This window comes from Thunnus maccoyii, chromosome 21, assembly GCF_910596095.1.
Source record: "Thunnus maccoyii chromosome 21, fThuMac1.1, whole genome shotgun sequence".
NCBI lineage: Eukaryota > Metazoa > Chordata > Actinopteri > Scombriformes > Scombridae > Thunnus > Thunnus maccoyii.
In genome coordinates, this window is record NC_056553.1 from 19,733,443 (window position 1) to 19,756,298 (window position 22,856).

At 39.2% G+C, this 22,856-nt stretch overlaps 1 protein-coding gene across 1 annotated transcript in view; it reads left to right on the forward strand.

Annotated features, from left to right (window-relative positions):
* prkdc (protein kinase, DNA-activated, catalytic subunit) overlaps nucleotides 1–22,856 on the forward strand; it is a 36,006-nt gene that overhangs the window by 2,587 nt on the left and 10,563 nt on the right. The window contains exons 5-64 of the mRNA XM_042399200.1: nucleotides 163–271; nucleotides 383–495; nucleotides 1,228–1,327; nucleotides 1,461–1,516; nucleotides 1,935–1,965; nucleotides 2,046–2,203; nucleotides 2,424–2,570; nucleotides 2,758–2,922; nucleotides 3,132–3,300; nucleotides 3,549–3,598; nucleotides 3,701–3,820; nucleotides 4,161–4,310; nucleotides 4,613–4,722; nucleotides 5,054–5,213; nucleotides 5,372–5,458; nucleotides 5,582–5,701; nucleotides 6,059–6,218; nucleotides 6,342–6,451; nucleotides 6,983–7,070; nucleotides 7,206–7,369; nucleotides 7,482–7,634; nucleotides 7,956–8,063; nucleotides 8,300–8,526; nucleotides 8,620–8,714; nucleotides 8,846–8,948; nucleotides 9,303–9,436; nucleotides 9,727–9,957; nucleotides 10,107–10,333; nucleotides 10,418–10,626; nucleotides 11,074–11,206; nucleotides 11,500–11,658; nucleotides 11,907–12,110; nucleotides 12,648–12,836; nucleotides 13,064–13,168; nucleotides 13,299–13,466; nucleotides 13,753–13,880; nucleotides 14,489–14,696; nucleotides 14,964–15,142; nucleotides 15,234–15,402; nucleotides 15,571–15,636; nucleotides 15,721–15,784; nucleotides 15,895–16,043; nucleotides 16,241–16,381; nucleotides 16,607–16,726; nucleotides 16,858–17,001; nucleotides 17,351–17,502; nucleotides 17,717–17,848; nucleotides 18,116–18,227; nucleotides 18,411–18,535; nucleotides 18,690–18,839; nucleotides 19,139–19,312; nucleotides 19,673–19,771; nucleotides 20,145–20,355; nucleotides 20,471–20,645; nucleotides 20,807–21,010; nucleotides 21,344–21,459; nucleotides 21,670–21,801; nucleotides 21,931–22,110; nucleotides 22,304–22,512; nucleotides 22,704–22,842. Of these exons, the coding sequence (XP_042255134.1) occupies nucleotides 163–271; nucleotides 383–495; nucleotides 1,228–1,327; nucleotides 1,461–1,516; nucleotides 1,935–1,965; nucleotides 2,046–2,203; nucleotides 2,424–2,570; nucleotides 2,758–2,922; nucleotides 3,132–3,300; nucleotides 3,549–3,598; nucleotides 3,701–3,820; nucleotides 4,161–4,310; nucleotides 4,613–4,722; nucleotides 5,054–5,213; nucleotides 5,372–5,458; nucleotides 5,582–5,701; nucleotides 6,059–6,218; nucleotides 6,342–6,451; nucleotides 6,983–7,070; nucleotides 7,206–7,369; nucleotides 7,482–7,634; nucleotides 7,956–8,063; nucleotides 8,300–8,526; nucleotides 8,620–8,714; nucleotides 8,846–8,948; nucleotides 9,303–9,436; nucleotides 9,727–9,957; nucleotides 10,107–10,333; nucleotides 10,418–10,626; nucleotides 11,074–11,206; nucleotides 11,500–11,658; nucleotides 11,907–12,110; nucleotides 12,648–12,836; nucleotides 13,064–13,168; nucleotides 13,299–13,466; nucleotides 13,753–13,880; nucleotides 14,489–14,696; nucleotides 14,964–15,142; nucleotides 15,234–15,402; nucleotides 15,571–15,636; nucleotides 15,721–15,784; nucleotides 15,895–16,043; nucleotides 16,241–16,381; nucleotides 16,607–16,726; nucleotides 16,858–17,001; nucleotides 17,351–17,502; nucleotides 17,717–17,848; nucleotides 18,116–18,227; nucleotides 18,411–18,535; nucleotides 18,690–18,839; nucleotides 19,139–19,312; nucleotides 19,673–19,771; nucleotides 20,145–20,355; nucleotides 20,471–20,645; nucleotides 20,807–21,010; nucleotides 21,344–21,459; nucleotides 21,670–21,801; nucleotides 21,931–22,110; nucleotides 22,304–22,512; nucleotides 22,704–22,842 (8,490 nt within the window). The remainder of the gene's footprint in view (nucleotides 1–162; nucleotides 272–382; nucleotides 496–1,227; nucleotides 1,328–1,460; nucleotides 1,517–1,934; nucleotides 1,966–2,045; nucleotides 2,204–2,423; nucleotides 2,571–2,757; nucleotides 2,923–3,131; nucleotides 3,301–3,548; nucleotides 3,599–3,700; nucleotides 3,821–4,160; nucleotides 4,311–4,612; nucleotides 4,723–5,053; nucleotides 5,214–5,371; nucleotides 5,459–5,581; nucleotides 5,702–6,058; nucleotides 6,219–6,341; nucleotides 6,452–6,982; nucleotides 7,071–7,205; nucleotides 7,370–7,481; nucleotides 7,635–7,955; nucleotides 8,064–8,299; nucleotides 8,527–8,619; nucleotides 8,715–8,845; nucleotides 8,949–9,302; nucleotides 9,437–9,726; nucleotides 9,958–10,106; nucleotides 10,334–10,417; nucleotides 10,627–11,073; nucleotides 11,207–11,499; nucleotides 11,659–11,906; nucleotides 12,111–12,647; nucleotides 12,837–13,063; nucleotides 13,169–13,298; nucleotides 13,467–13,752; nucleotides 13,881–14,488; nucleotides 14,697–14,963; nucleotides 15,143–15,233; nucleotides 15,403–15,570; nucleotides 15,637–15,720; nucleotides 15,785–15,894; nucleotides 16,044–16,240; nucleotides 16,382–16,606; nucleotides 16,727–16,857; nucleotides 17,002–17,350; nucleotides 17,503–17,716; nucleotides 17,849–18,115; nucleotides 18,228–18,410; nucleotides 18,536–18,689; nucleotides 18,840–19,138; nucleotides 19,313–19,672; nucleotides 19,772–20,144; nucleotides 20,356–20,470; nucleotides 20,646–20,806; nucleotides 21,011–21,343; nucleotides 21,460–21,669; nucleotides 21,802–21,930; nucleotides 22,111–22,303; nucleotides 22,513–22,703; nucleotides 22,843–22,856) is intronic.

Here is a 22,856-nt window from a genome sequence, read left to right on the forward strand (position 1 = left end):
AGAAATCCATTGTAAGAGGCTTGCCGATTCTTATGATATTGTATTGAGTCTGTTGTATATTTGTGAATATGGATTCTTATGATATATCAGGATTACAAATATTTGATTGACCACTGTTGTACGTGCTGGTTATACCTTATACTTATTAAACTCTTTCATTAGGTTCTCCAAACAACAAAGGCTTCCACTGTGGCCGCAGACTTCAGAATCTGTGACATGTTCAACAGATTTTACAGCGAGCTTTGTCAGAAGAGCAAACTTCCAGATTCGGGTAAGTTTTCCTTTGATGCTGTAAACAAGTGTTTGTAAGGAGAATTACTTTATTCAGCCATTGAAAAACTGCAGAAGAATTTATTCTTTTTTTGTGTTACTTTTGCAACAGTCCTCGGCAAAATCTATGAGTTGCTGGGAGTCCTTGCAGAGGTCCATCCCAGCGAGATGGTCAACAACTCTGACAAACTCTACAAAGCCTTTCTAGGAGAGCTAAAAGAACAGGTATGTTTCACATATGATTTAATGTTAACAGAAAAAACAAAGACAAAATCATGATCCAATGTGTGTGGTGCTAACTGTTTGGGTAAAATGACTATCCTCTTCAGATATTGTTTTTGTTTTCTGATTGCAGCATTTGTTCACTAGAGGCAGATATTTTTGGTTGAAGAAATCACATTTGCTTTCATTTGCTTTGTTTTCATTGAGTCTTATTGGTTACATGCACAGTTTGACATTTTGTCAGCAGTGATACATTGTTTGTGTGGAGAGAACATAGCCATGCACACCATCCTCTCAGCTAATGATCACAGCAACACCAACAAAGTTTATTTAATATATAATAACCAATGATACATATTTTCTTTAAAAAAAAATGCCAAAAAATATGATCAAAAAATATTAAAATTATTTTGAGTTTGTTGCTAAATAACATTTTGGAAGCATTTTCTGTGGTGTACTTCTCACTAGAAAGTGTTGCGATCAGCTTTTTCTTGCAGCAGAAAAAAACCCACTCATTTTTGGATGTGTAGGGATGTAAAATGTGAGTGAAATTTATTTTACATCAATATGCATCTGTTGGAAAAGTTCACAGGTTTTCTTTCTTTAAAAATTGAAGGGCAACTTTTTCTTTCCTGAATCTGATATGGTCATTGATGTTGGGGCTCTGTGTTACTATTATGTTATTGGCATACAAGTTTTTACAGCTGTGTTTTTTTTTTAATGTTTTTGTTTTAGATGACCTCTTCGACAAAGGAGCCGAAACTTTTTGTAGTTGCGGGATGTTTGAGAGGAATCACTGCTCTGATGGTCAACTTCACTAAAACCATGGAAGAAGGTGGGAGCTTGTGTGTGTCGTCTGTTCATATTTTTGTAATATCTGTTTATTCCACATTTATACAGCCGTTTACAACAAACAAATCAGTTCTGTTTCTAAGGGTGCGTAACTAGTGTGTGTCTCTGAACTGCAGACCCAGCAACATGCAAGGAAATTTTCCAGTACGCCCTAAAGGCAATCAGTCCCCAGGTAAATGAGAGCTTAAGCAACACAACAGTATGTCAGTGACCCTCTGCTATGTGATGTGTAGTGATGTGTTGGGCTGGGGAACCAACCTCAGTACTTTTTTGGTTCTGACTAAAATGTATCAGTAGCACAGAGAATGAAAAACTGTCACTGTAGGTGTTTGCAGTTTATTGTAGATATTATGATGGCCATTACTGGACATAGATGGCAATCTGAGAAAAAATAGCCTATGGAAACATAATTCAGGCACTGATTAGAAAGTGGAAAGTGGAAAATCGAGGTGGAAATTGATTGAAAAAAAAACATACTTGAAAGTTCTGAAGTACTCTTGATTTTGTAGACACCAAGCAATAAAGCTTATGCAAAGCTTTGCTGTGTAATATATCACATAAAATTGCTTGTTTTTCCATTTTTGTTATAGATGGAAATGAGTCGCTATGCTGTCACGTATGGTAAGGCTTCCCTTTTAACAGCAAAATGAATTTGGAACTTCCTGAGAACTAATATCTCTTTGACTCTGTTTCTTGAACAGCTGGGCTTAGATTACTGGCCAGGCATGCTTCCCAGTTCAGCAGCTGCCTCATGGACCACTACAGAGCTTTGTTTGATGTCATGTCTAAGCTCTGTGGACACATCAACGCTGAGATGAAGAAGACAAGTTACTATGCACTTGAAGCCTTCCTCAAACAGGTGAACACATAAAGGCTTTTCTGCACAGACACAAACACAGATGTGATCTAGACAACCAGACTAACCGGTTAGCTGTATGAATATAATTAAATTTCCTTTGATACACTCCTCTTTATTTTTGGCACAGCTCCAGGATGTTTGTCATAATGCCAGCTGAGTTCAAGAGTCAAAATATTTCTGAAATCCAATGCCACTGATGTATTTTTACAATCATTTTCAGGTTGCAATGCTGGTGGCGGAAAATATTGAGGAGCACAAAAGCAAGTTGAAGTTCTTCATGCAGAAGTTCTGCAACATCATTAAGACCATGGAATCAACACACAAAGAACTATCCATCGCCATACGAGGATACGGATTCTTTGCAGCTGTATGTTTATTGCCTTGTTTGCTTTTATTGCAGTTGTAAAAGCCAAAACATACAGTACTTAAGAAAACATTTAAGCACAAATATAAAGTCATATTTGGTTTATTGTGTAATCCATTGGACAATCTTAAATATAATCTTTCAGTTCCCATTGTTGTTCATGTACAGTATTATTTATTTTCCTCTGTAGCCATGCAAGAAAGTTTGCCCACAAGACGTGGACTTGATGTACACAGAGCTGATCCAGCGGTGTAAACAGATGTACCTGACTGAGTCTGACGAGGAGGATGACAGCTATTACCAGCTGCCCAGTTTCCTGGACTCTATAGCGAGTGTCCTGATTCACTTGGACAAGGTAACAGTTAGTTCTGTTACAGTTTGTCATTCACTTTGGCCAACTGTTGAATCACAACAAAACCTTGAATCGACCTGAGAAGCTTGAGACAGATTCCAGATTTCAGATGGAGCACTTCACAGGTTTTTAGCCTCATCTGTATATGTTTTGCCTAGTCTCACCCTCATGACTTCCTAATCGTAACCTCTGCTTTGCATCCATGATTTCAGATTCCAGAGGTGTATACTCCACTACTGGAGCGTCTCCTTGTGGTGCAGATCGACAGTTTCCCTCAGTACAGTGAGAGAGTGCAGACCACTTGTTGCAGGTCCATCCTTAAGGTGCTGGTGGCCATAGCCTCTAAAGGACCTGTACTATGGAGTTTCATTAGCTCTGTGGGTACGTTGGCCATCGGGATGTTTCTATGTTTTCAAATGGTCAAGATATTTTACAACAAAAGCACACCCTTCATCAGATACTGTCTTTAGCAGAAAGATGTGTGATGATTCAAAATGTTTTGCATGCCTTTTTTTCTGTCATCTGAAATGAAATGGCATCTAAGAAAATGGCAAACTTGAATTCAGTGTTAAAGAAGGTGACCTTTCAATACAGGCCTTAACTAAAATTCACTTATGCTTCTTTTTCAGTGCACCAGGGATTGATTCGTGTCTGTTCAAAACCCCTCATACTCCCTGAGGTCAGATAGATGTTTTCATTAATGGAATTCACGCACATGTACAGCCTTGTATTATATTGTGCTGATAGAATAAACAGGCTTCACATTTACTTCTGTCCTCAGGACAAAGACTCTAGAAATGATCCTGAGGCCTCCCAAGTTCGTGTTGGAAAGTGGAAAGTTCCATCTAGTCAGAACTACCTCGCCCTGTTCAAAAGCCTGCTGGACTGTGATCGGTTGAAGGTATAGTTATGTTAGTAAAGTTTCATCAACATTTTTGAGAAGCAGAGAATTTATAATGTAGTATTTAACTAATAATAAATTCAGTAATGTAATATTTAAAATACTACCAATATGTGTGAATTTAAATTTTCCTACAATTATAATAACAATTGTGCAGGATGTCATATTTGTAATTCTAAATATTTATATACATTATATCACAAGAGATTGTTTCATTGTTTTTGGTTGAACAAGTAAAAGACAGCATGTCTTTGTGGGTAGAAAATCAGACATGTAAAACCTCTAAATTATTACATTTTATTTAGTGCCCTCGTTGCTACATTTGTGTCATCCTCCGCAGGACTCAGGATTTTTGGACGGAGCTTTCGAAAGTCAGAACGCTGCGCTTGTGTCTTTGAGTCGTCTTCTTTATGATGAGCTGGTGAAATCAATTCTTCGTATTGTGGAAAAATTGGACTTGTCTGTGCAGAAAGTCACGCCAGGAGAGGAGGTGAGGTGTCACTCTCAGGTCGCGCTTTTATATGTTTCACTCACATTCAGAAAAAGTAGTTGACAGGTGCACAGGACTAGCAAACAAACACAACATCCTATACACCATCTAATATGCTAGTGTACAAGATACATTGATATTATTTCAGTCATTATGATCACGTTGTAAAATTCCTACTTTTTTGACTGTGAGTAAGAATATTCTTTTGGATGGCATGAAAATATAAAGGTTTTTGAATACTGCTAATGGCAGCATCAGTCTAAACATACCTAATTCATAGCACTTGCCTTCTTGTCTGTCAGGCTCCAGATGACGTGGCCCATGTCCTGCCCTCCTCTGACCCCACAGTTCATCTTTTACCCAATAAGATCAAAGACTTCACTGCTTTTATCAATCTGGTTGACTTCTGCAGGTAATGGATATTCCCCATAGGTGGCAAAATATGAACAGAGCAGTGTAGGATGGTTCACATACAGTATGTGACACTGTTTGTCCTTCTAGTGATGAGTTGGCATAGTAAGTCTGATCTAAAGTCTGACAGGTTGACATTTGTTTTCATTTTCACCTTAATTTACTTCCATCAACATCACAACATTATAAGGCTCTTAAAAAGGGTTAAATTCAACTTGCAGACTTCAGAATTATCATATTTTAATTGAACAATACAGTATTTTATCACATTGACAGCTCATTTAAAGCAGTGTCATAGGTGAACACTGTTTCTCTTTTTTCTGCCTCTGCAGTGACTTGTTGCTGAGTAAACATGTGGAGTATTTTCAGTCTTGGATGTACCCCCTAAGCCATGAACTTATCCTGCATTCTATACGAAATCCACTCGTCAGTGGTTTTTACAAACTGCTCTCTGTCACCATGAAAATTGCCAAGAAAATCAAGTACTACCAGGTAATAGTTCCACTAGTACGAAGCATTTTTGTCATTCATTTGTTGTTTTGGGACTGAAATGAAAGATAAAGGATCATTCCAGAGCTGAAAAGTAGTCATGCAGTGCATTCCTCACATTGAATGTATTATAAAAATGATACAAATCTGCTTTTCAACAGGGAGTTGGCCTGAGAAGCTCTGCTCCCCCTCAGAGTGACATGGTGAAAAGTGCTTGTTTTTCCCTGTTCTCAAAGTTTGGAAAAGAGGTATCTTCTCCTTACAATATTTCCTGGGAATGTCATAAACTTGAATATTTGGGTGATGAACTAAAAACAGCATTACTGAGGAACTTGTGAAGGAGATGTGAGTGACATATGCTTTCCCACTAGGTGTGTGTGAGAATGAAGCAGTACAAAGATGAGCTGCTGGCATCCTGCTTGACATTTGTCCTCTCACTGCACCACAACATAGTAGCTCTGGACATCAAGGCGTACTGTCCTGCACTTGAGGTGGGTTTTTTCTATTCGTTTCATTGTGTATTTGTAGGCTAGATGAAAATAGTTTAATGCAACTTAAAAACAAAACGTCATGTGCGGATGTACAGTAGTTGGTTTAGTGCAGTGACTTCCAACAAAGGCTACTTGTACCTCAGGGGGTGCAGTTGCCAGGGGTTACGTGGAAGGATTGTGGAGAATCTCGAGTAATTTGATCAAATAGAAATGTATTTTAAAAACGGTCAACGATGAAGGGGTACTTGATTTAATCTGACGATGTGGTTGCACATCAGACAAAAATTGGGAATCACTGATTTAGTTTTAATACTTTAAACTGTTTGTGTGTGTATGTGTGTAAAATTGGGCGTCTAGGCTGCTCTGAAGTTGGGTCTGAGCCACGTTCCTTTGGCCAACACAGCCCTTGATGCTCTAGAGAACTGGTCCTCCTGCATCCCTCTGGAGACTATGCAGCCCTGCTACAAGACCATCCTTCCTCTTCTGGATGGATACTTGAAAACCACCTCCAACAACGGTAAGCCTCTAATAGTGTCAGTTTATGGACAGTTTTTGTTAAACTATAATCTGTTTTTGGTTTAGTAAATGGAGATATCAGCCAAATTCGCAAAAAGTCTAATTCACATGTTGTTGACTTTAGACAAAGATGAGAGCAGCTGGGAGGTGATGTCTTCTATGTCTTCAAGAAGTGACAAAGGATACAACCGAGTGATGACGAGACTCTTGAAGAAATCCAGCCAGCTTGTTATGGTAATGAATGGGTAAACTGGGAAAACAACTTTCAGTATTTTGAGAGCAATTTTTCTGTTCAGTTTGCTTCACTTGTTTGTTTTATAGATCAGTCTATGTTTTAGATTAATAAAACGGTTTGTGAGGATTCACAAAACTGAAGCATAGGGCTTTGTAAGTTTATTAATGCTTTAATAATTTAGTACTGACTGTCAGTAATGCATTGTGGCTCTCTTTTGATTATTATTCTTTTCCCTCATGATGCTGGTGCATAACAGGCCTACTTAAGAGGATTTTGAAGGTTTTGTGACAAAAGGTTTTGTGTTGTTTTCTACTCTGGCCTCACTGGCGCTCAAATCATCTGACATTAAAGGATGACACTGGGATTATTTTATATTTTTCTTTCGGTCAACAAATCCCAAGAAAAGACCAAAGCCAACAACATGTTAGTCTGTATCTCAAAACTTTCTAACTTTTATTGACTGTCTTTGCATTCCATGGAGCGGAGATAGTTTCATTCCTTAGGACACTAAAGTATGTATTTAAATGCAGGAAGATGCTCCTCTTGCTATGGTGAGGCTCAGGGTGGTGAAGTTGCTGGGTCACCTGGGAGGAAAGCTGAACAGAAGCCTTGTAACTGGTAAGGATTCACACAAACAAACCGGCCATCCTGTTCTGTTTTACACATTTTGGCCACGATCCCAACAAGACACATGACTGTTAATAGAAAAGTTAGCTGTTTTTGGTGATCATGACCCTCTGTTTTGTCATTCAGTGGTCTCATCAGAGGACATGATGAAGACATTTGTCGCTTGGGATTCTGAGAAAAGGCTCAGCTTTGCTGTGCCATTCACCGATATGAAGCCCGTCATCTACCTTGACCCATTTCTGCCTCGCATCAGTGAGCTGGCTCTGTCCACAAGTGACAGACAAACCAAAGTATGTCATCTAACATCAAAGAATTTCCTTCATCAGTTCACAAAATTGATTTGATGCAAAATTCTGTTGGTGATTCATTGAAACAACTGATTATAATAATTCACTGATGCAGATAGCAGCTTGTGAGCTGCTCCACAGCTTGGTGGTCTACATGATTGGGAAGAGTGCTCAGATGGTGGAGGGGGAGAATAGCTTACCACCTATGTACAAGCTGCACAAGAGGCTGTTTCCTGTACTATTGCGTCTGGCCTGTGATGTCGATCAGGTATGTGAACTCCAACAAGATTATCACCCCAGATACCGTTAGCACCAAGCATGAAACGTTCTTAAATATTATGGGATTTGGAAGGAAGAAATCAGAGAATATTTGGACATTTTACAGTTATAGTAGTATAGTTTATGGGAGTTTAGAAGGATGTAGTTTCCTTTCCTGTAGTGTAATTCCTTACTCCTTTACAAAATAACTACCAACGAACTAAGAAGAAAGAATATTTTTTTGCCCATGGTTAATCTTACACAGGTGTTTGGGTGGGAGGTGGGTGATTAAGTCTACAGTACTGTTTCTGAATTTGAATTTCTTTGCCAGGTAACCAGACAGCTCTTTGAGCCTCTGGTTATGCAGCTGATTCACTGGTTCACAAACAACAAGAAGTTTGAGAGCCAAGACACAGTAGCTGTTCTAGAGGCCATTCTGGTAAGTGTTCGTATTTTATGGCATGCTTTAACAAACCTCAAACAAGATAACACCAGACAAGCTCAGCCAGACTGTAGGTAACATTGTTTATCAGAAATGGAGGTCATTGACCCATTAGTCAATAAATGTTATTTGAGCATTTGAGTTTTCAGACTTTCTGTGGAAACAGTGGAAATAAGTTTTCTACCTCATTTGGTTGTCTTATGTTTTTTTTGTGTATGTTTTTTCCTGTTCAGGACGGTGTGGTTGATCCCATGGACAGCACTCTCCGAGACTTCTGTGGCCGCTGCATTGAAGAGTTTGTCAAATGGTCAATCAAACAAACGACCCCCAAGCAGCAAGAGAAGAGCCCCACAAACATGAAGTCATTGTTCAAGCGTATCTACAGCTTGGCTCTCCACCCCAATGGGTTCAAAAGACTTGGTGCTGCTTTAGCTTTCAATAGTATCTACAGACTATTCAGGTGTCTTACTTTTGTTCCTTCTCTGTCAACCCACAAAAGCTGTATCTTTTGATATGTTTTGGTTTATGACAATTTGTCTACTTGTCTTTTCAGGGAGGAAAATTCCTTGGTGGAGCAGTTTGTCTTTGAAGTGCTTGTCATATTTGTAGAAAGTCTGGCTCTTGCACACTCAGATGAGCGGTCTATGGGTAATTCTTCTTCCGCCTCGACTTTATTGATAGTGTTCTCAGATTTTCATACCATCATTATTGAGTTCTCTTTTCTTAAAATAAGTATGTGTTTAGAATTGGTGTGAAGCTCATTTGATTTACATCCTCAGGTTCATTGCAGCAATGTCGCAGTGCCATTGATCATCTGAAAAGAATCATCCAATACAAGGCCCCCAGTCTCAATCAGCACAATGCTAAGAGACGCATCCCAAGGTTGGTACTCTGTGTACACAGATACCTGTTGGATTTTTGCAAATCTTTTTTTTGTATCCATACCTTAGTCTAAGTGAATCTTAGTGTGATCTTGTATCTTTATCTTTAATCTGCCCAAAATTGTGATATACAGTTGCTTTGAAATGAATTCAGTGGTCAGGTGAATTGTGTATATTATACATTACGTTGCATAGATACATATTAGTATTTATGCACTTCCTTTTTTTTTTTTACAGGAAGCATATTGCTATACTTGCAGTAATGTTTATGCAATGATAAGATATTCTAATTTATATGTATAAATAAGTGTATACATTTCTATTATAATCTTTTGCCCTCTTTCTCTTCTATCAGGGGCTTTCCACCCGATGTAAAGCTTTGCCTGTCAGATGTTGTTTCATGGCTTTTGGAACAATGCGGCCGACCTCAGACTGAGTGTCGCCACAAATGCATGGAACTCTTCTACGAGTTTATTCCTCTCCTCCCAGGTGAGCACTCATACTAAGTACTTCATCTTTCAAGCTTAGCCTTGATTAGATTATCAAGGAAAAAACAACAGGTTCAGTTTATAAAAATAACAATGATGTCATCCTTTTTTAATTGAATTAAAAATATGATTATATAATATGAATATAATTTTGACAACAATAATGTATACCTCTCTCTTTTAGAAGAAATAGACATAACCAAAAGCTATTACTTAACTTCTGCTACTGTGACTGTAATGACTTTTGTTATACATGTGAAAAAATTCCTTGATGTGTGTGTCTGAATGTAGAAAAGAGGTCTCCGCCTCAGTGGTTGGAGGGTGTGCTGAAGGACCATGGCATGGATTACCTGGTCTCACGATTTGAGGGTGGAGGTCTCCTCTCCCAGCCCACTCTCAGGGACCTGATGGGTGCTTTCAGTGTGAGAGCCACCCTACAATGGATGGACCTACTTCTGGCTGCCCTGGACTGTTACAATACCTTCATCAACTTACACATAATCAAGCCTCATCACATGCTTAGTGAGTCCTATTTGTGCAAGCGGTGACAGAGTTTCAGTTTTAAATTAGTATCAATTGGCTCTTTTCTTATGTGTAACATGAAAGCTCCTCTGGCATTGTGTTGGCTCTGCAGTGATCTCAGTAAATATATTTTTTCCTTCATTTCCAAGGCTCCAAAGACAAGTCAAGCTTTCTGAAAGCCGCAAGTTTCTTTTTGACTGAGCTGGCAACTCACGAACTGGCAGCAGCGGAGAGCTGTTTTCCTCTTGGTGAGAAGACCTCTCACTTCAGCCCAAGAGAGGTGGACCAGTACAACTACAACAAGTGCACCATCATAGTTCGCCTGCTGGAGTTTGCCACTATGATTCTTGTCAAAGGAGACCAGGAGTTTTGGAAGGTATCACAGAATTACAGGCAAAGAGCTAGTCATTATTCTTTCTTTGAATGGTTTTTGTTCACTATTTCCTTACTTTATTCACAGCTCCTGGAACAAGATATCTTTGGCTCAGTCTTTTTTGAGCTGACTGCGATGGTAGTGTGTGAGCCATCCTCTGTAGGTTTCAACATGGCAGATGTGGAGGTGATGAAGAATCTACCAGAAGTGTGTGTTCCTTTGCTAAAGGCCCTGCTTGCCTCACCTTACTGCTCTCGTCTCGAAAGCAGCTTGCGAACAAGAATTTCACGTAAAAGGTTAGTTTAGTTATTTAATTTTGGGTTCACTATTGGAGAAAAAGAGAGGCCACACACAATGTCTGTCGTTTAAAAAGGTAAAATTATCTGGTCGAGTCTGTATGATTTAGAATCAGTTAATTGATCCAAGGATTGAAGGCTTACACCCCTAGTGAGACATCAGCTTCAGATCAGTCCTAACCTCTACAACCAATCATCCACTCCTCCCATCTGCATGTGTCCTGTGCTCAGAAAAAAAGAAAAATAGAAACATGGATTGAGATAACAGACCTGAATAGAAAGCTACCCAAGTGGATAACCATGAATATAGTTATGAAATGTCAAAAAAGCAGTTGTAACAGCTTTACTTCTGATTCCATGAGACCATCATGGTTATGTATTTACGTTATCTACACCACTTAATCGTTTTATTCATTTATTTCTTTATTTCTTTAATGACCCCTCTAGTGTAGAGGAGCTGTGTGCTGTAGACCTCTACCATTCGAGCACTCTGACCCACCATGACCAGATGGAAATGGTTCTGTCTTCCTGTAAACAGATCCACAAAGCCGGCTTCCTCAGCTCCATTCTGCAGTGCCAGGTATTTGGTCTGGGATAGATTACAATGTGATAGAACATTAACCCAAATAAAACCCTAATATACCGTTTGTGTTTCAGTGTACCATGCAGTTAATTCTTGAAATTTCACAGAAAAAAAATAGACTAAAATATTGAAAAATACATTTCAGTAATGCATTGTGCATTATGGACTGATGGCATTTATTGGTATAAGTGTGTATGTCATATGTGGTGTTTTCTTGAGAGTGCTTAGTAGTATTTATTGCATATCCTCCTGCAGTTGCCACAATTCTTGTGTTTTTGTCTTATTGCAAGGATGCGGTTTATACCACATCCCTTGGATCCCGGCTTCTGATGACAGTGTATAAAGGCATAGCACCTGGTGAGGACAGGAAGGCACTTCCATCCTTGGACATAAATACCAGGAGGCTAGCAGATGACCTGCTTCAGCTTGCCTTTTCTCTCAGTCAACAGGTCAGTGCTACCTTTCTTTAGATTAAGTTCGATAAAATCAGATGAAATTGAAACTACTTATGGGGAATGTAGCAAGCAGGGGATGTACAGTACTAGACACAACTGTGAGACACACAGTTTCACTCTGTAAAAACATACAAAACAGAATGAAATATGAATAGAGAACCAGATGAATATAGTGCAACTTTTTCTTTTCAGAGTGTTTCACCACTTGCTGCCTCCTGTTGTACATTGTTGTTTCTCTACAGAGTGAACAGCTGGTGGACTTGTTGTTGAACACCATCATGCTTTCTGTCCCAATATCTGGAAGTCACAGCCATAAATTCCTGAGCTTCTCGCATGGCGAGTACTTCTACAGCCTCTTCCAGACGACCATCAACACTGAGCTGCTGAGAAGTCTGGACACCACAGTGCCACGCCTCATGAAAGCCTCGTCTCTGAACCCCAGCATGGTAGCTGCTCCTGTCATCTGCTCTCTCTCCTCTTTCTTTCACATTTGTAAATTAGCTTTAGAACATGTTTTTGTACAAAACCTTTCTGCAAAAATTCCCAAAACAAACACATTATAAAGTGAATTATGTTCTCAAGCCTGACAGCTGTGCCAGGGTTGATAGACATGATGAATCACTGAATAATGAGACCCTACACACAGGGTTTTGATGTCTGGAGTAAATTGACCAATGGTACAATCTCACCAAAATGCATTAAATAAAAAGACCACTTTAAAATAATACACTGCAAGTGTTCTGTTAGGGTAAGGATACCTTATAGTTGATGTGAGGTGCTGTAGTGTCAGAGTATGCAGCAGCTGCTAGTATCAGTGTCAACACTGATGTAATTTCTTGTAAAGGTAAGTAAATATTTATAAGCTTGAATTGATCTTGAGAGTATACAGTGCATCATGGCTATGCAGCTGTAAGCAGAACAGTTTTTCTGTATGTGAAATGGAGGATTCATTTTTTATTTTTTGCTGTTGAATTTTTCATCAGGTGAGTGTGTTGCTGAATGGCATGATGGACCACAGCTTCAGAGAGCGCTCTGTGAGGAAGACTCAGGGACATCAGCTGGTTAAAGAGGTGCTAAGAAGATGGGATAGTCTGCAGTCATGGTGGGAAAAAGACTCTTCCACTCCAGAGAGCAAAACTGCCACTCTCCTGTTGCTCTCCAAGCTTCTACAGGTATTTGAGTTCAAGCAACTACTGCGTGTTCCCAAATGACTCTTACTGCCACGTTGGTGTTGTCTATATGAATGGATTAACACCCATCATTTATGTGATCAGTCCCAAAAAAAACAATACAACGCAGTCCAACGAAAGCTCCATGTTATACTGTAGCTTACCTTTCAGTTTTTCTAATATCCAGGAATGTAATTTCTTTTTAATGTGCTTTTTCCCTCTCTTATCAGATCGACTCCTCTGTCTGCTCCAATATCAGCCATGAAGCGTTCAGACAGGTGTTTTCCACTTTCACTATGCTGCTGGATGACAAGAATCTGCCACTGAATCTCAAGGTATTGGCACAGTCAGTGTAGCGGATTACTTCACATTACTGCACGAGCTTTACTTTTTCTGTTTGAGCTACTTATTAAAGCGAACGAGGCTGTATGAGTTTCTCTGGCTGGTTTTTCTTCACCTGTGTAGAGTCAGGCCCTGTTGGTGTTGCCCTTCTTCACAACCCTCCCAGAGGAGCCGCTGAAAGAGCTGCAGAAAGCCCTTGACGCCCTGGTAGCCTTCCACTTCCCCATGCAGTCAGATGAGTTTGCTAAGGGCTCCCTTCAACGCAACAACTACATGGACTGTATCCGAAAGGTGAAGTCAGTGTTACAGTTTTGAACTGAGGTTCTACTGCAGTGAGATGAAGTGCAAATTGTGATTAAGGGAGATAACAAAGAGATAAGGGAAAAGTTTTTATGTATAGATAAACTATTTTGCTTTAATTTTAGTTAAAGTCTATTGTCACCAGTGGGGATAATGTTTCAAGACTCTTGTGTGGCAAGTGGCTGTTTAATCTAACCATCAAAGACAGGTTTTTCTAGCAATAAGTGCTGAGACATTGTAATTTTGGACAATAGCAACAAACATTTCTGTCTTTCAGTTACTGGATGCCCTGGAGCTTTCTCAAAGCCCACTTCTGCTCAGATTGCTGGCAGGGATTCTATGTCGAGACAGAAAACACATCATGGAGGAGCAATTCCAAACCTGCTTCCAACGAATTGCCAAGCGGTCAGTAAAGCCCTCACAACCATGTGTGGGAGAAAATACTTCACGCCTGAGGTTTTTTTATTTCTTACTTGAGTTTAGATGTAGCTGTTTAGAACTGTGGGTTTAAACATAAGGTGTTAAAATGTTCTTATCAAGGACAGCTGTAGATACATGTGTAATTAAGAATATTACCAGAATTTCAGAAAGATCAATAGAAACAAACCTCATCAAAAATGTTCATTACACCCTTACAAGAGCTGACATCATGACTCAACAAGAGACCTGTAGTGTCCCAGTGTTTAACCTGTTACTGTTTACTGTGTATTATAAATAATAAATAGTACAATATACTGTTTTAATAGGATAATTAGAGCTGCAGCAAAGGAAATAATCAGTTAAACTGTAATTTAACATATGTTGAAATGCAAATACTAATAATCCTGATTCATTTGTTCCTAAACTTACTTCCTATGACTGTTTGTTTGAAAAGCGCCAGTGGATAGAGTTTAAACAAGGTGTAAATTATAAGCTGCACACAGGTTATATCTGTTGCACAGGAGTTATACCGTATTGCATTGCAATATATTGTGCAGGAGTTCCATTGATTGTGTTTGTTGATGTCTGATTAGGTCAAGCAGTGAGCGGCAGCTACAGCTACTGTGTGCAGTATATGGAGTGATCCAGCAGGGTGACGTACCGATGAGCTCCATGCTGCAGGCCATGATGGAGAGGGTTCTGCTGCCTCTCGCCTCTCACTGCGGCACCAAGGCCCTGATTGACTTCTTCGTGGCAAACGTCTCAGACATTATTGCTCTGCTACTCAGTCGCTTCACAAAGGTTTGCGTCTTAAAATTTTGCATCTAGGGAATCATTTGAAGATGGTTTTATTAACATCTTGTAGTTTTATTTGTTAACTTTTTTTTAGACATAAATCCATAATTTTTCTACATCAACTATCAATCCTCAATGTTCTCCAAAGATATTTGTCTCATTAGTTTGGCTTTTAATCAAACATTTGGCAGTCACATACCTTTTTTTTGTCCACCAAAAACTAGTCTTATTTACATCAGAGAAGATCATTGGAAATGTATTTATCAATTTCAGTCTAGTGAAACAGCCTTTGAGATGCAGCTGCTGAAGAAGAATGGCTGCTACAAGCTGATGGAGCTCCTGTATTCTCGGCTTCCCAAAGAAGAGGTTTATTCCAAGGAATCCCGCATCAACCAGGCCTACTGCGGTTTGGACAAAACAGAGGGGAACGAGATGTCCAAGACAGTGATCAAGTAGGACTCCCCAACACCTTTATTCTCTATTTTCCCATGAATAAATGATAAAGATTAACTTTATTCATACTATATTAATTATTTCAATTAGGTCATGTTTTGAGGCATTCACTGAGATTATGGCTGGTGAGACTCAGCTCCTTGAGCTTAGGAGACATTATCACTGTGCTGCGTACAACTGTGCCATCGCTGTCATCAGCTGCAGCTTCAATGAGCCCAAATTCTACTATGGCTTCCTCTTCAGCGAGAAACCAGAGAAGGTACCAGATAGCTTGAATAAATATATCACTCCTGCACTTCAGTCATTTTGGTACAATGCAGTACAGATAATTATACAACTTTCTCCACTTTTTTAATGGGTTTCATGTTGTCTAATGCAGAGAGAGGAACGGCCGTCTTTTGTACTGATAGTTTCTTTCCTTGTCTAGAATCAGTTCATTCTGGAAAATATCATTGATATCACGAGGACCTACAACTTTCCAATTGAAATTGAGGTATGTTTTTGTTTGTTTGTTTATTTACTAGTATACTTTCAGTTTCAATCATGGTTTATTCATTTCTTTTTTTCATCAATGTAGGTCCCACTTGAGAGAAAGAAGAAATACGTCATGATTCGAAAAGAACTGAACGAGGAGAATGGAGGTGTTTACCGCTCACAACGACGTTTCTAAACTTCTGGGATTTTACTCAGTTTGTCACAGAAAAGTCGAAACTTTTACTCTCCTGACAGTTATGTTGTTGTTTTTCCGTAGAAGCACCAGTGTATCTGTCCTCCCAGTCATACATGGCCGACAGCAGTCTGAGTGAAGAGATGAGTCAGTTTGATTTCTCCACCGGTGTCCAAAGCTTTTCCTTCAGCTCCCAAAACCCTGAAGGACAAAGACGCACCATTGCAAAAAGGGTTAGTCGTGTGATCTTTTACTACTGTATAAAGCTGCACCAAGCTTAACATGTTTTAGTGTCCTGCGATGGTTTAAAGTTGTTTCAGATGCTTATTCACCCTACAAAGGGTGAAATCCTGACAAATGATTTGCATCTTAAAAACAGATACATTCTAATCTTCTTTTAATGAGTTTGTTGGTACGTTTGGACGTGTAGGAGACAGAGGAGGCAAACCCCTCCCAGGATGCAATGGTGGATCTAGAAATGGATGAGCTAAATCAGCATGAATGCATGACAACCATGACTGCTCTTATTGGACACATGCAAAGGAGCAACATTACCCCCAAAATTGAACAGGTCAGTGTTACTGAGGGGCAATAAAGCAGTGTTTGACTATTGTTTCCATCTATTTGGCTTTTTTTTTATATGCGATACTTCAAAACTAAATACATAAATGCGCAACTTCATATAAAGTATTTTTACATCACATAAATTAAAGTGATTTTCTGAAATGAATACAATCATCAATTCATATTATTTTTAGTAAGTCATTTAAAGTGCTCTATTTTTTTGATGAAACAGGGAAATGTGCCCAATGAACTTCCTCCATGGATGAAATTTCTACATGGTAAACTGTCAAATCCAGCCACACCTCTGAATATTAGACTCTTCATCTCGAAGCTCATCATCAACACAGAGGAGGTAAAAGTCTGTCTAATGTAATCAATCACTGCCTTTGAAATTATATGTACGTGACACTTCATACTCCTGTTCATACACCTCATGTTCCCTTCTCGTTCGTGGATTTAATCTTTGTCGTTGCATCTTTTCAGGTTTTTCGGCCTTATGCCAAGCACTGGCTGGGCCCGCTCCTGCAGCTCGTTGTGTCTGGAAACAACGGAGGAGAGGGGATCCATTTCATGGTGGTGGATATTGTGGTCACAGTGCTTTCTTGGACAAGCCTGGCCAGTCCCAAGGTTGCTAATCCTTACGTTTCAAAGACAAATATGCAAATATTAATCATTATTATGTTGCATTTTTCTCCTATATGTGCATACATCAACATTTGTAGTATTTTAATTGTAAAAATTGCAATATATGGCACAAAATCTGCCAATTCAGTGAATTTTGTATGATAATTGCAGCCAATTTCAGGTGTGCAAGAATATCATTAAGTGGAAAAAAATTACAATAGAGTTTAAACTGACGTTAAAGCACTGTGGGAGTATCCTCAGGTTCCTTAGCCATTGTTGCATTTATTATTATATAAAATTACTATAGGAAACACTAGCTGAATATCATTAATAACAATATTTTTTGTCTCAGGGTAACCCCAGAGATGAAGTGCTCGCCAACCGGCTGTTAGAGTTCCTGATGAGGCACAGCTTTAACTCCAAGAGGGCTGTTTTCCGCCACAACCTGGAGATCATTCGCACTCTGGTAGAGTGCTGGAAAGACTGTCTGCATGTGCCATACAGGTAGCACCTGCACACGGTAGATGTATATTTGCCACAAGCTGTATCTCAGTGGAAATAACCAATTTGTGTTGTCTTGAGGGCTGTTCAGCAGCAGCACAAGTGCAGTTCCTCATAACATGCTGCATGTTCCCTGAAGGTTAAATGCTCTACTTGGAGGGGAATAGTTGTTGTGAATAATTGTTTTTTTTTTTCATTTGTTTTTTTGCCCTTGTAGCCTGATATACGAGCGATTTTGCGGCACCAACCCAAACAGCAAAGACAACTCTGTTGGACTTCAGCTGCTGGGAATCATTCTGGCCAACAACCTCCCTGCTTACGATACCACATGTGAAATTGAATATGAGAGGTAAAATGTATAGTTTAGCTTAATGGGAACATGCTGTACACTGTGTCACCTGACAGCTTTATTGCTTGAAATCAATTTGCTAATATAACTGTTGATGTTATTTTTGAAGTAGGAAGCTTCAAGTTCAGGTGAAATAAATGAACTAGAAAGCAGTGTATTCAGACATTTATGGTTTCTTTTCAAATGTGTGTGCATGTGTGTTGTAGCTCACATACTGCCATCTTACCAAGTATCTTCTAATCATTTCTGTGTGATGTGTATTTTCAGGTACATAGAGTCTCTCACCAACAACATTTCCTTTGTGAGGTATAAAGAAGTCTACTCAGCCGCTGCTGAGATTATCGGCCTCGTCCTGAAGAACATGACTGAAGTGAACAATGTATGAGACTTTTCCCAGTTTGGTGAAATTACGTTTTTCTCTGAAGAAAGCTTAAAGCACCTTCGTAGAAAAGATCGTAAATCGAAAATAATATTAAGTTGATGTTTAGGTAAAGTCAGTTGATATATATCTTCATCTTTATCACCCATAATGTCTTTTTTTCTTTTTTATTTCTTGTCTCAGCGTCATCATGAACTTCTCAGTCTTGCTGCAAGTAAAATAACAAATCTGAAGAAAAAAGACATGGATGACAAGTTCATTATTTGCTTGAACAAAGTATCAAAGCACTTTCCTCCATTTGTTGACCGGTGAGTTTATAGTTGTGCTTCATTTATTTTATATTCCCCCTGTAATAAATTCCCTTAGTCCTGACCTAGGCTTTATAATTAACACATTTTTAAACCTGTCTAAATGGTTGAGTTACGTGCGCAAGTAACTGCAGCTTTACTTTAAATTTTACAGGTTTGTCAATCATGTGTTCTACCTGCTGCCAAAGTTGCACGGCCTGTTAAAGACTCAGTGTTTGGAGTGTGTGCTGAGCCGAGCGGATGTCATCCCGGAGATCTTTCTGCGGCTTAAGAGTATAGGCTTCATTCAGATGATGAGCCATAGGTAAGTCCTGACCATACTCCTCTCCATCAGTCATTTCCATATTAATTAAGAGACATTAATCTACTTTAATTACCCAAAACAATCTATTACTAAAAGACTGACAAAACCCCCCAGCCTATACTTTACATTATACTTTGATTTATCTTCTTTTTTAAAAATAAAAAAAACAAGCAGGGCATTTAGGGCATTCTCCATTTGATAAATAACCATATACCTGTTATTTATCAAATGAATAAGATAATTTAATATTTCTTTGTGCTGCAACAACGTTTCTGTTCATTGCTCTTTTTTGCACTCAGGGATGAAGCAAGACAGAGAGTGTGTCTGGATATCATCCACAAGATTATTGTCCTCCTGACTCCAGTTGAGCTTCAGGAGCTCCTGGGAGCTGTGACAGCTTTTGTCTCTCATCCTTCACCAGTGTGCAGAGAGAGGATGTATGACATCCTCATGTGGATCCAGGACAACTACAGGTTTGTCTTTCTGTCTTCTGTTCTCAAGTAGGTTGTCATTTCCTTAAGTTTTCTTGTTATTTGAATGATTAATTCCAGACTAAAATACTGTTAACTTGACACCATATCATATATCATTACTTCTAATATTCTTTCTGATTTGACCCAATTGGTGAGGACATAATTTAAGCAACCAACCAATATGGGACAAAATAAATTCCATGTGGTAAGATTAGCAAATGGTGTGAATGGTCTTGAGAATGGATTTTGGCTTTTAAGGGTCACTGCATTATTCATGTATTGTGGCAGGTTCACTGTTGTTTGCAGTCCAATAATACTTCTCTGATGTGAATTTATCTGCTATGTTGTTATTTTCTCCAGCGATGAAGAGAGCAGGACAGACAACACCTCCCTGGAGGTTTTGAATGCAGCTAAAGAAACGCTACTTCAGGGACTGTCTGAAGAGAACCAAGGCCTTCAGTAAGCACCAACTGTTTCTCCCTTCCCCTGTTTTTAAACATTAAACTTCTCTTTGTCAATCATCTATATAAGTTACAACAGCAGGAGTTTGTGGTTCTTGCTCAATTCTAAAATTTAAATTTTATCTAGAAATGAGAAAAGCATGTTTTTAGTTTATTTAAATGTGAAAAGTGGTCAATAATGTTTTAATATATATTATATGTGTTATGTTTTATTTTATTTTAGCCTCTTAACATATTTTCCGTATTTCACATCCTGTCTTCCTTTTATATTGTGCTTTCTTATGTTGTGCTGTGTATTCCCAACAATTCATGTTCAGTCTGTAAAAAGTCGTTTGAACTGACAAAGCTGTCCCTGTCTGTGATGTTTTCAGGCTTTATGTTCGTAACTTCTGGAGTCAGGAGACTCGCCTTCCCACTGCAACCCTAGAGCGAATGTTAACGGTGCTTCGTTCACTGTACTCCTGCCAAATAGAAAGATGTTTCTTAAGCTTGGCTACCAATCTGATGCTGGAAATGACCAGCCAGAGTCCTGACTTCAAACGAAACATGTTTGAGTATCCACTGTCAGAGTGTACCTTCCAGGTCGGCGTAAATTTCTCTTTGTATTGATTAAAAAATAATTTCAAAGATTTGAAGTTATGCGACAGATTAACCTGTTGTGTTAAATATTATTAATAATTCTTTTTCCACTCTACAGGACTATGTGATCGATTCCAACTGGCGCTTCAGGAGCACAGTGATGACGCCGATGTTTGTTGAAACCCAAAGCTCTCAAAGCCCTGAGAGTGTGGCGGCGTCCCAGTCTGGAGTGATGAAGGGGAAACTCCGAGCCACTCAGACGACATTACAGTTCACCCAAACCCAAACAGCAGGTACAGCTATAATTCAGTATCCCAGTAGTGCAGTACTAAAGATAGAAGCAACATAATAATCACTTGATACTATATATTCCTTGTAGTAAATCTACTCTACTTTGCAAGTTTGCAGGTTAAAATGTATAAAATGTATATTTAAATGGTTTCTTTTCACCCAGGTCGACGCACATCATATAACTGGCTGACTGGCAGCAGTGTGGATACGCTAGCGGAGTACACACCTGGCTCTGAATCTCTGTCTTCATTGATGGTGTTCGATAAGAAAGTGGAGAGACAAGCAACAGCAAGAAGACCAGTAGGAGAAGGTTTTGGCCTGAGGCGCCTTACGTCATCAACAGATGAGGTGGACAGTCGCACTAGAGGTTAGTTTCTGAGAAAAAACAACACACCTACCCCACATAAACAATAGGGTTAATGTTTCAAAACTGATTAATCTGACTTGTTATGTGGCCAGTTTTAATGTAAAAGGGTAATTCTGAACTACAAAAGTAAAGTATGGCAGGTAAGAGCCCTAAGAAGCACGAACATGTGTTTAAATGTTCTTCTAGTAATGATTTTAATTACTTGTGATTTGACTGTGTTGAAGATTTAATGTGCAGAGTGAGTTGTTAGATGTTGTTTCCAATCACATTTTGCTCTATTAAGAAGTTACAAATGTGTTAATGTAAGTATCTATTGTGTCTTTATGTCAACAGCTGAAAACGAGCAACGCAATAACATCCTGAGACTGAGACGCAGATTTCTCAAGGATCAGGAGAAAGTCAGCTTGAGTTTTGCACAAAAAGAGATCCAACAGCAAAGGCAGAAAAAGGTATTAAACATGCAGGGATTCAACCAGCAGTCCATCAAACCAATATGCTGATCCGTATTTATCATTTGTACATTTTTTTATGTTTAAATCCTGGATGGCAGCACAAAAGGTTTTGAGATGGACTCTTGTTCAGTCCAGAGTTTTCTGACACTAACTCCCTCAACCTGCCAGTGTCTCTAATCATCAGCGATTCTGTTTGGTGTTCCACAGGAACAAAAAGCTGATCAAAGGCTGCGAAAGGAGGCTCAGGTGACTCTGTATCGTAACTACAGAGTGGGAGACTTTCCGGACATCCAAATCCCATACAGTAACCTCATCACCCCCCTTCAAGCACTGGCACAGGTAAGACTGCCACTTCATGTTGTAAATATCCTAAACATAAATAAATAAAAAACAATACATATCCAATAGCCAGAAAACAAAGCTTAGATCACAGTTAATGCAATTTTTTTCTATGCATGTTCCCCCTAGAGAGACCCAATTTTAGCCAAACAGCTGTTCAGCTCCTTGTTTGCTGGTATCCTCCAAGAAATGACAACACACGTACAAAGAGGAGAGAGCGCGAGGGTTAAAGAGGAGCTGCGGTGCAACATGAATACATTCCTGAGCAAGAGTACACTCTGCTTCCCACCATTTATAGCATGTGTGCAGGTATGTAAGTCTTGAATCTGTATAATTACACTGGCATTCATTGATAGTGATAAATGTTTACATGGGTTATTACTGAACATTAACATTAATATTCCAGTTTGCATGACAATTAAAGACAAACTTATGTAAAAACTGTTTATAAACTATAATGCTGAATGCTGGTGAGTTAATATTGTGCCGTTGCTTTGTTAAGGACATGTGTTACCAGCATAAGGAGCTGCTGCAGATCGATCCAGCAGCCATCAGCTCCTCCTGCCTCATGAGTCTCCAGCAGCCGTCGGGCATCCTGCTGCTGGAAGAGGGCTTGCTGCATGATGGCGGTCAGGATGAACCTCCTGCCAAACGGCCACGAGGACGCAAAGAAATCCCCCCGGACACCAAAAAATGGATCCATCTTGCAAGGTATTACAAGGTTGTTTCCCTTCATACTGGTTTTATCTGTTCTGCGTAGCTGAATATAGTAACAAACAACTTCATAGAGTTTTGGTGATCTGTTGATCAGCTTATGTGTTTTATCTTTAGTGTATCAAAAGTGGGGAATTTATTTTAATTGCGGTATTGAATGTGATCTTTGTGTTTCCTCTGCTCTTTAGGCTTTACAGATCTTTAGAGGATTATGATGTCGTGCGTGGCATCTTTGGCGGTAAAGTTGGGACCAAGTGGATCACCTGCGCCGCACTTCAAGCTGAAGCCAGCACTGACTTTGCAGAAGCTGTGAAGCTTTACAATGAGGTATGTAAGTTTTT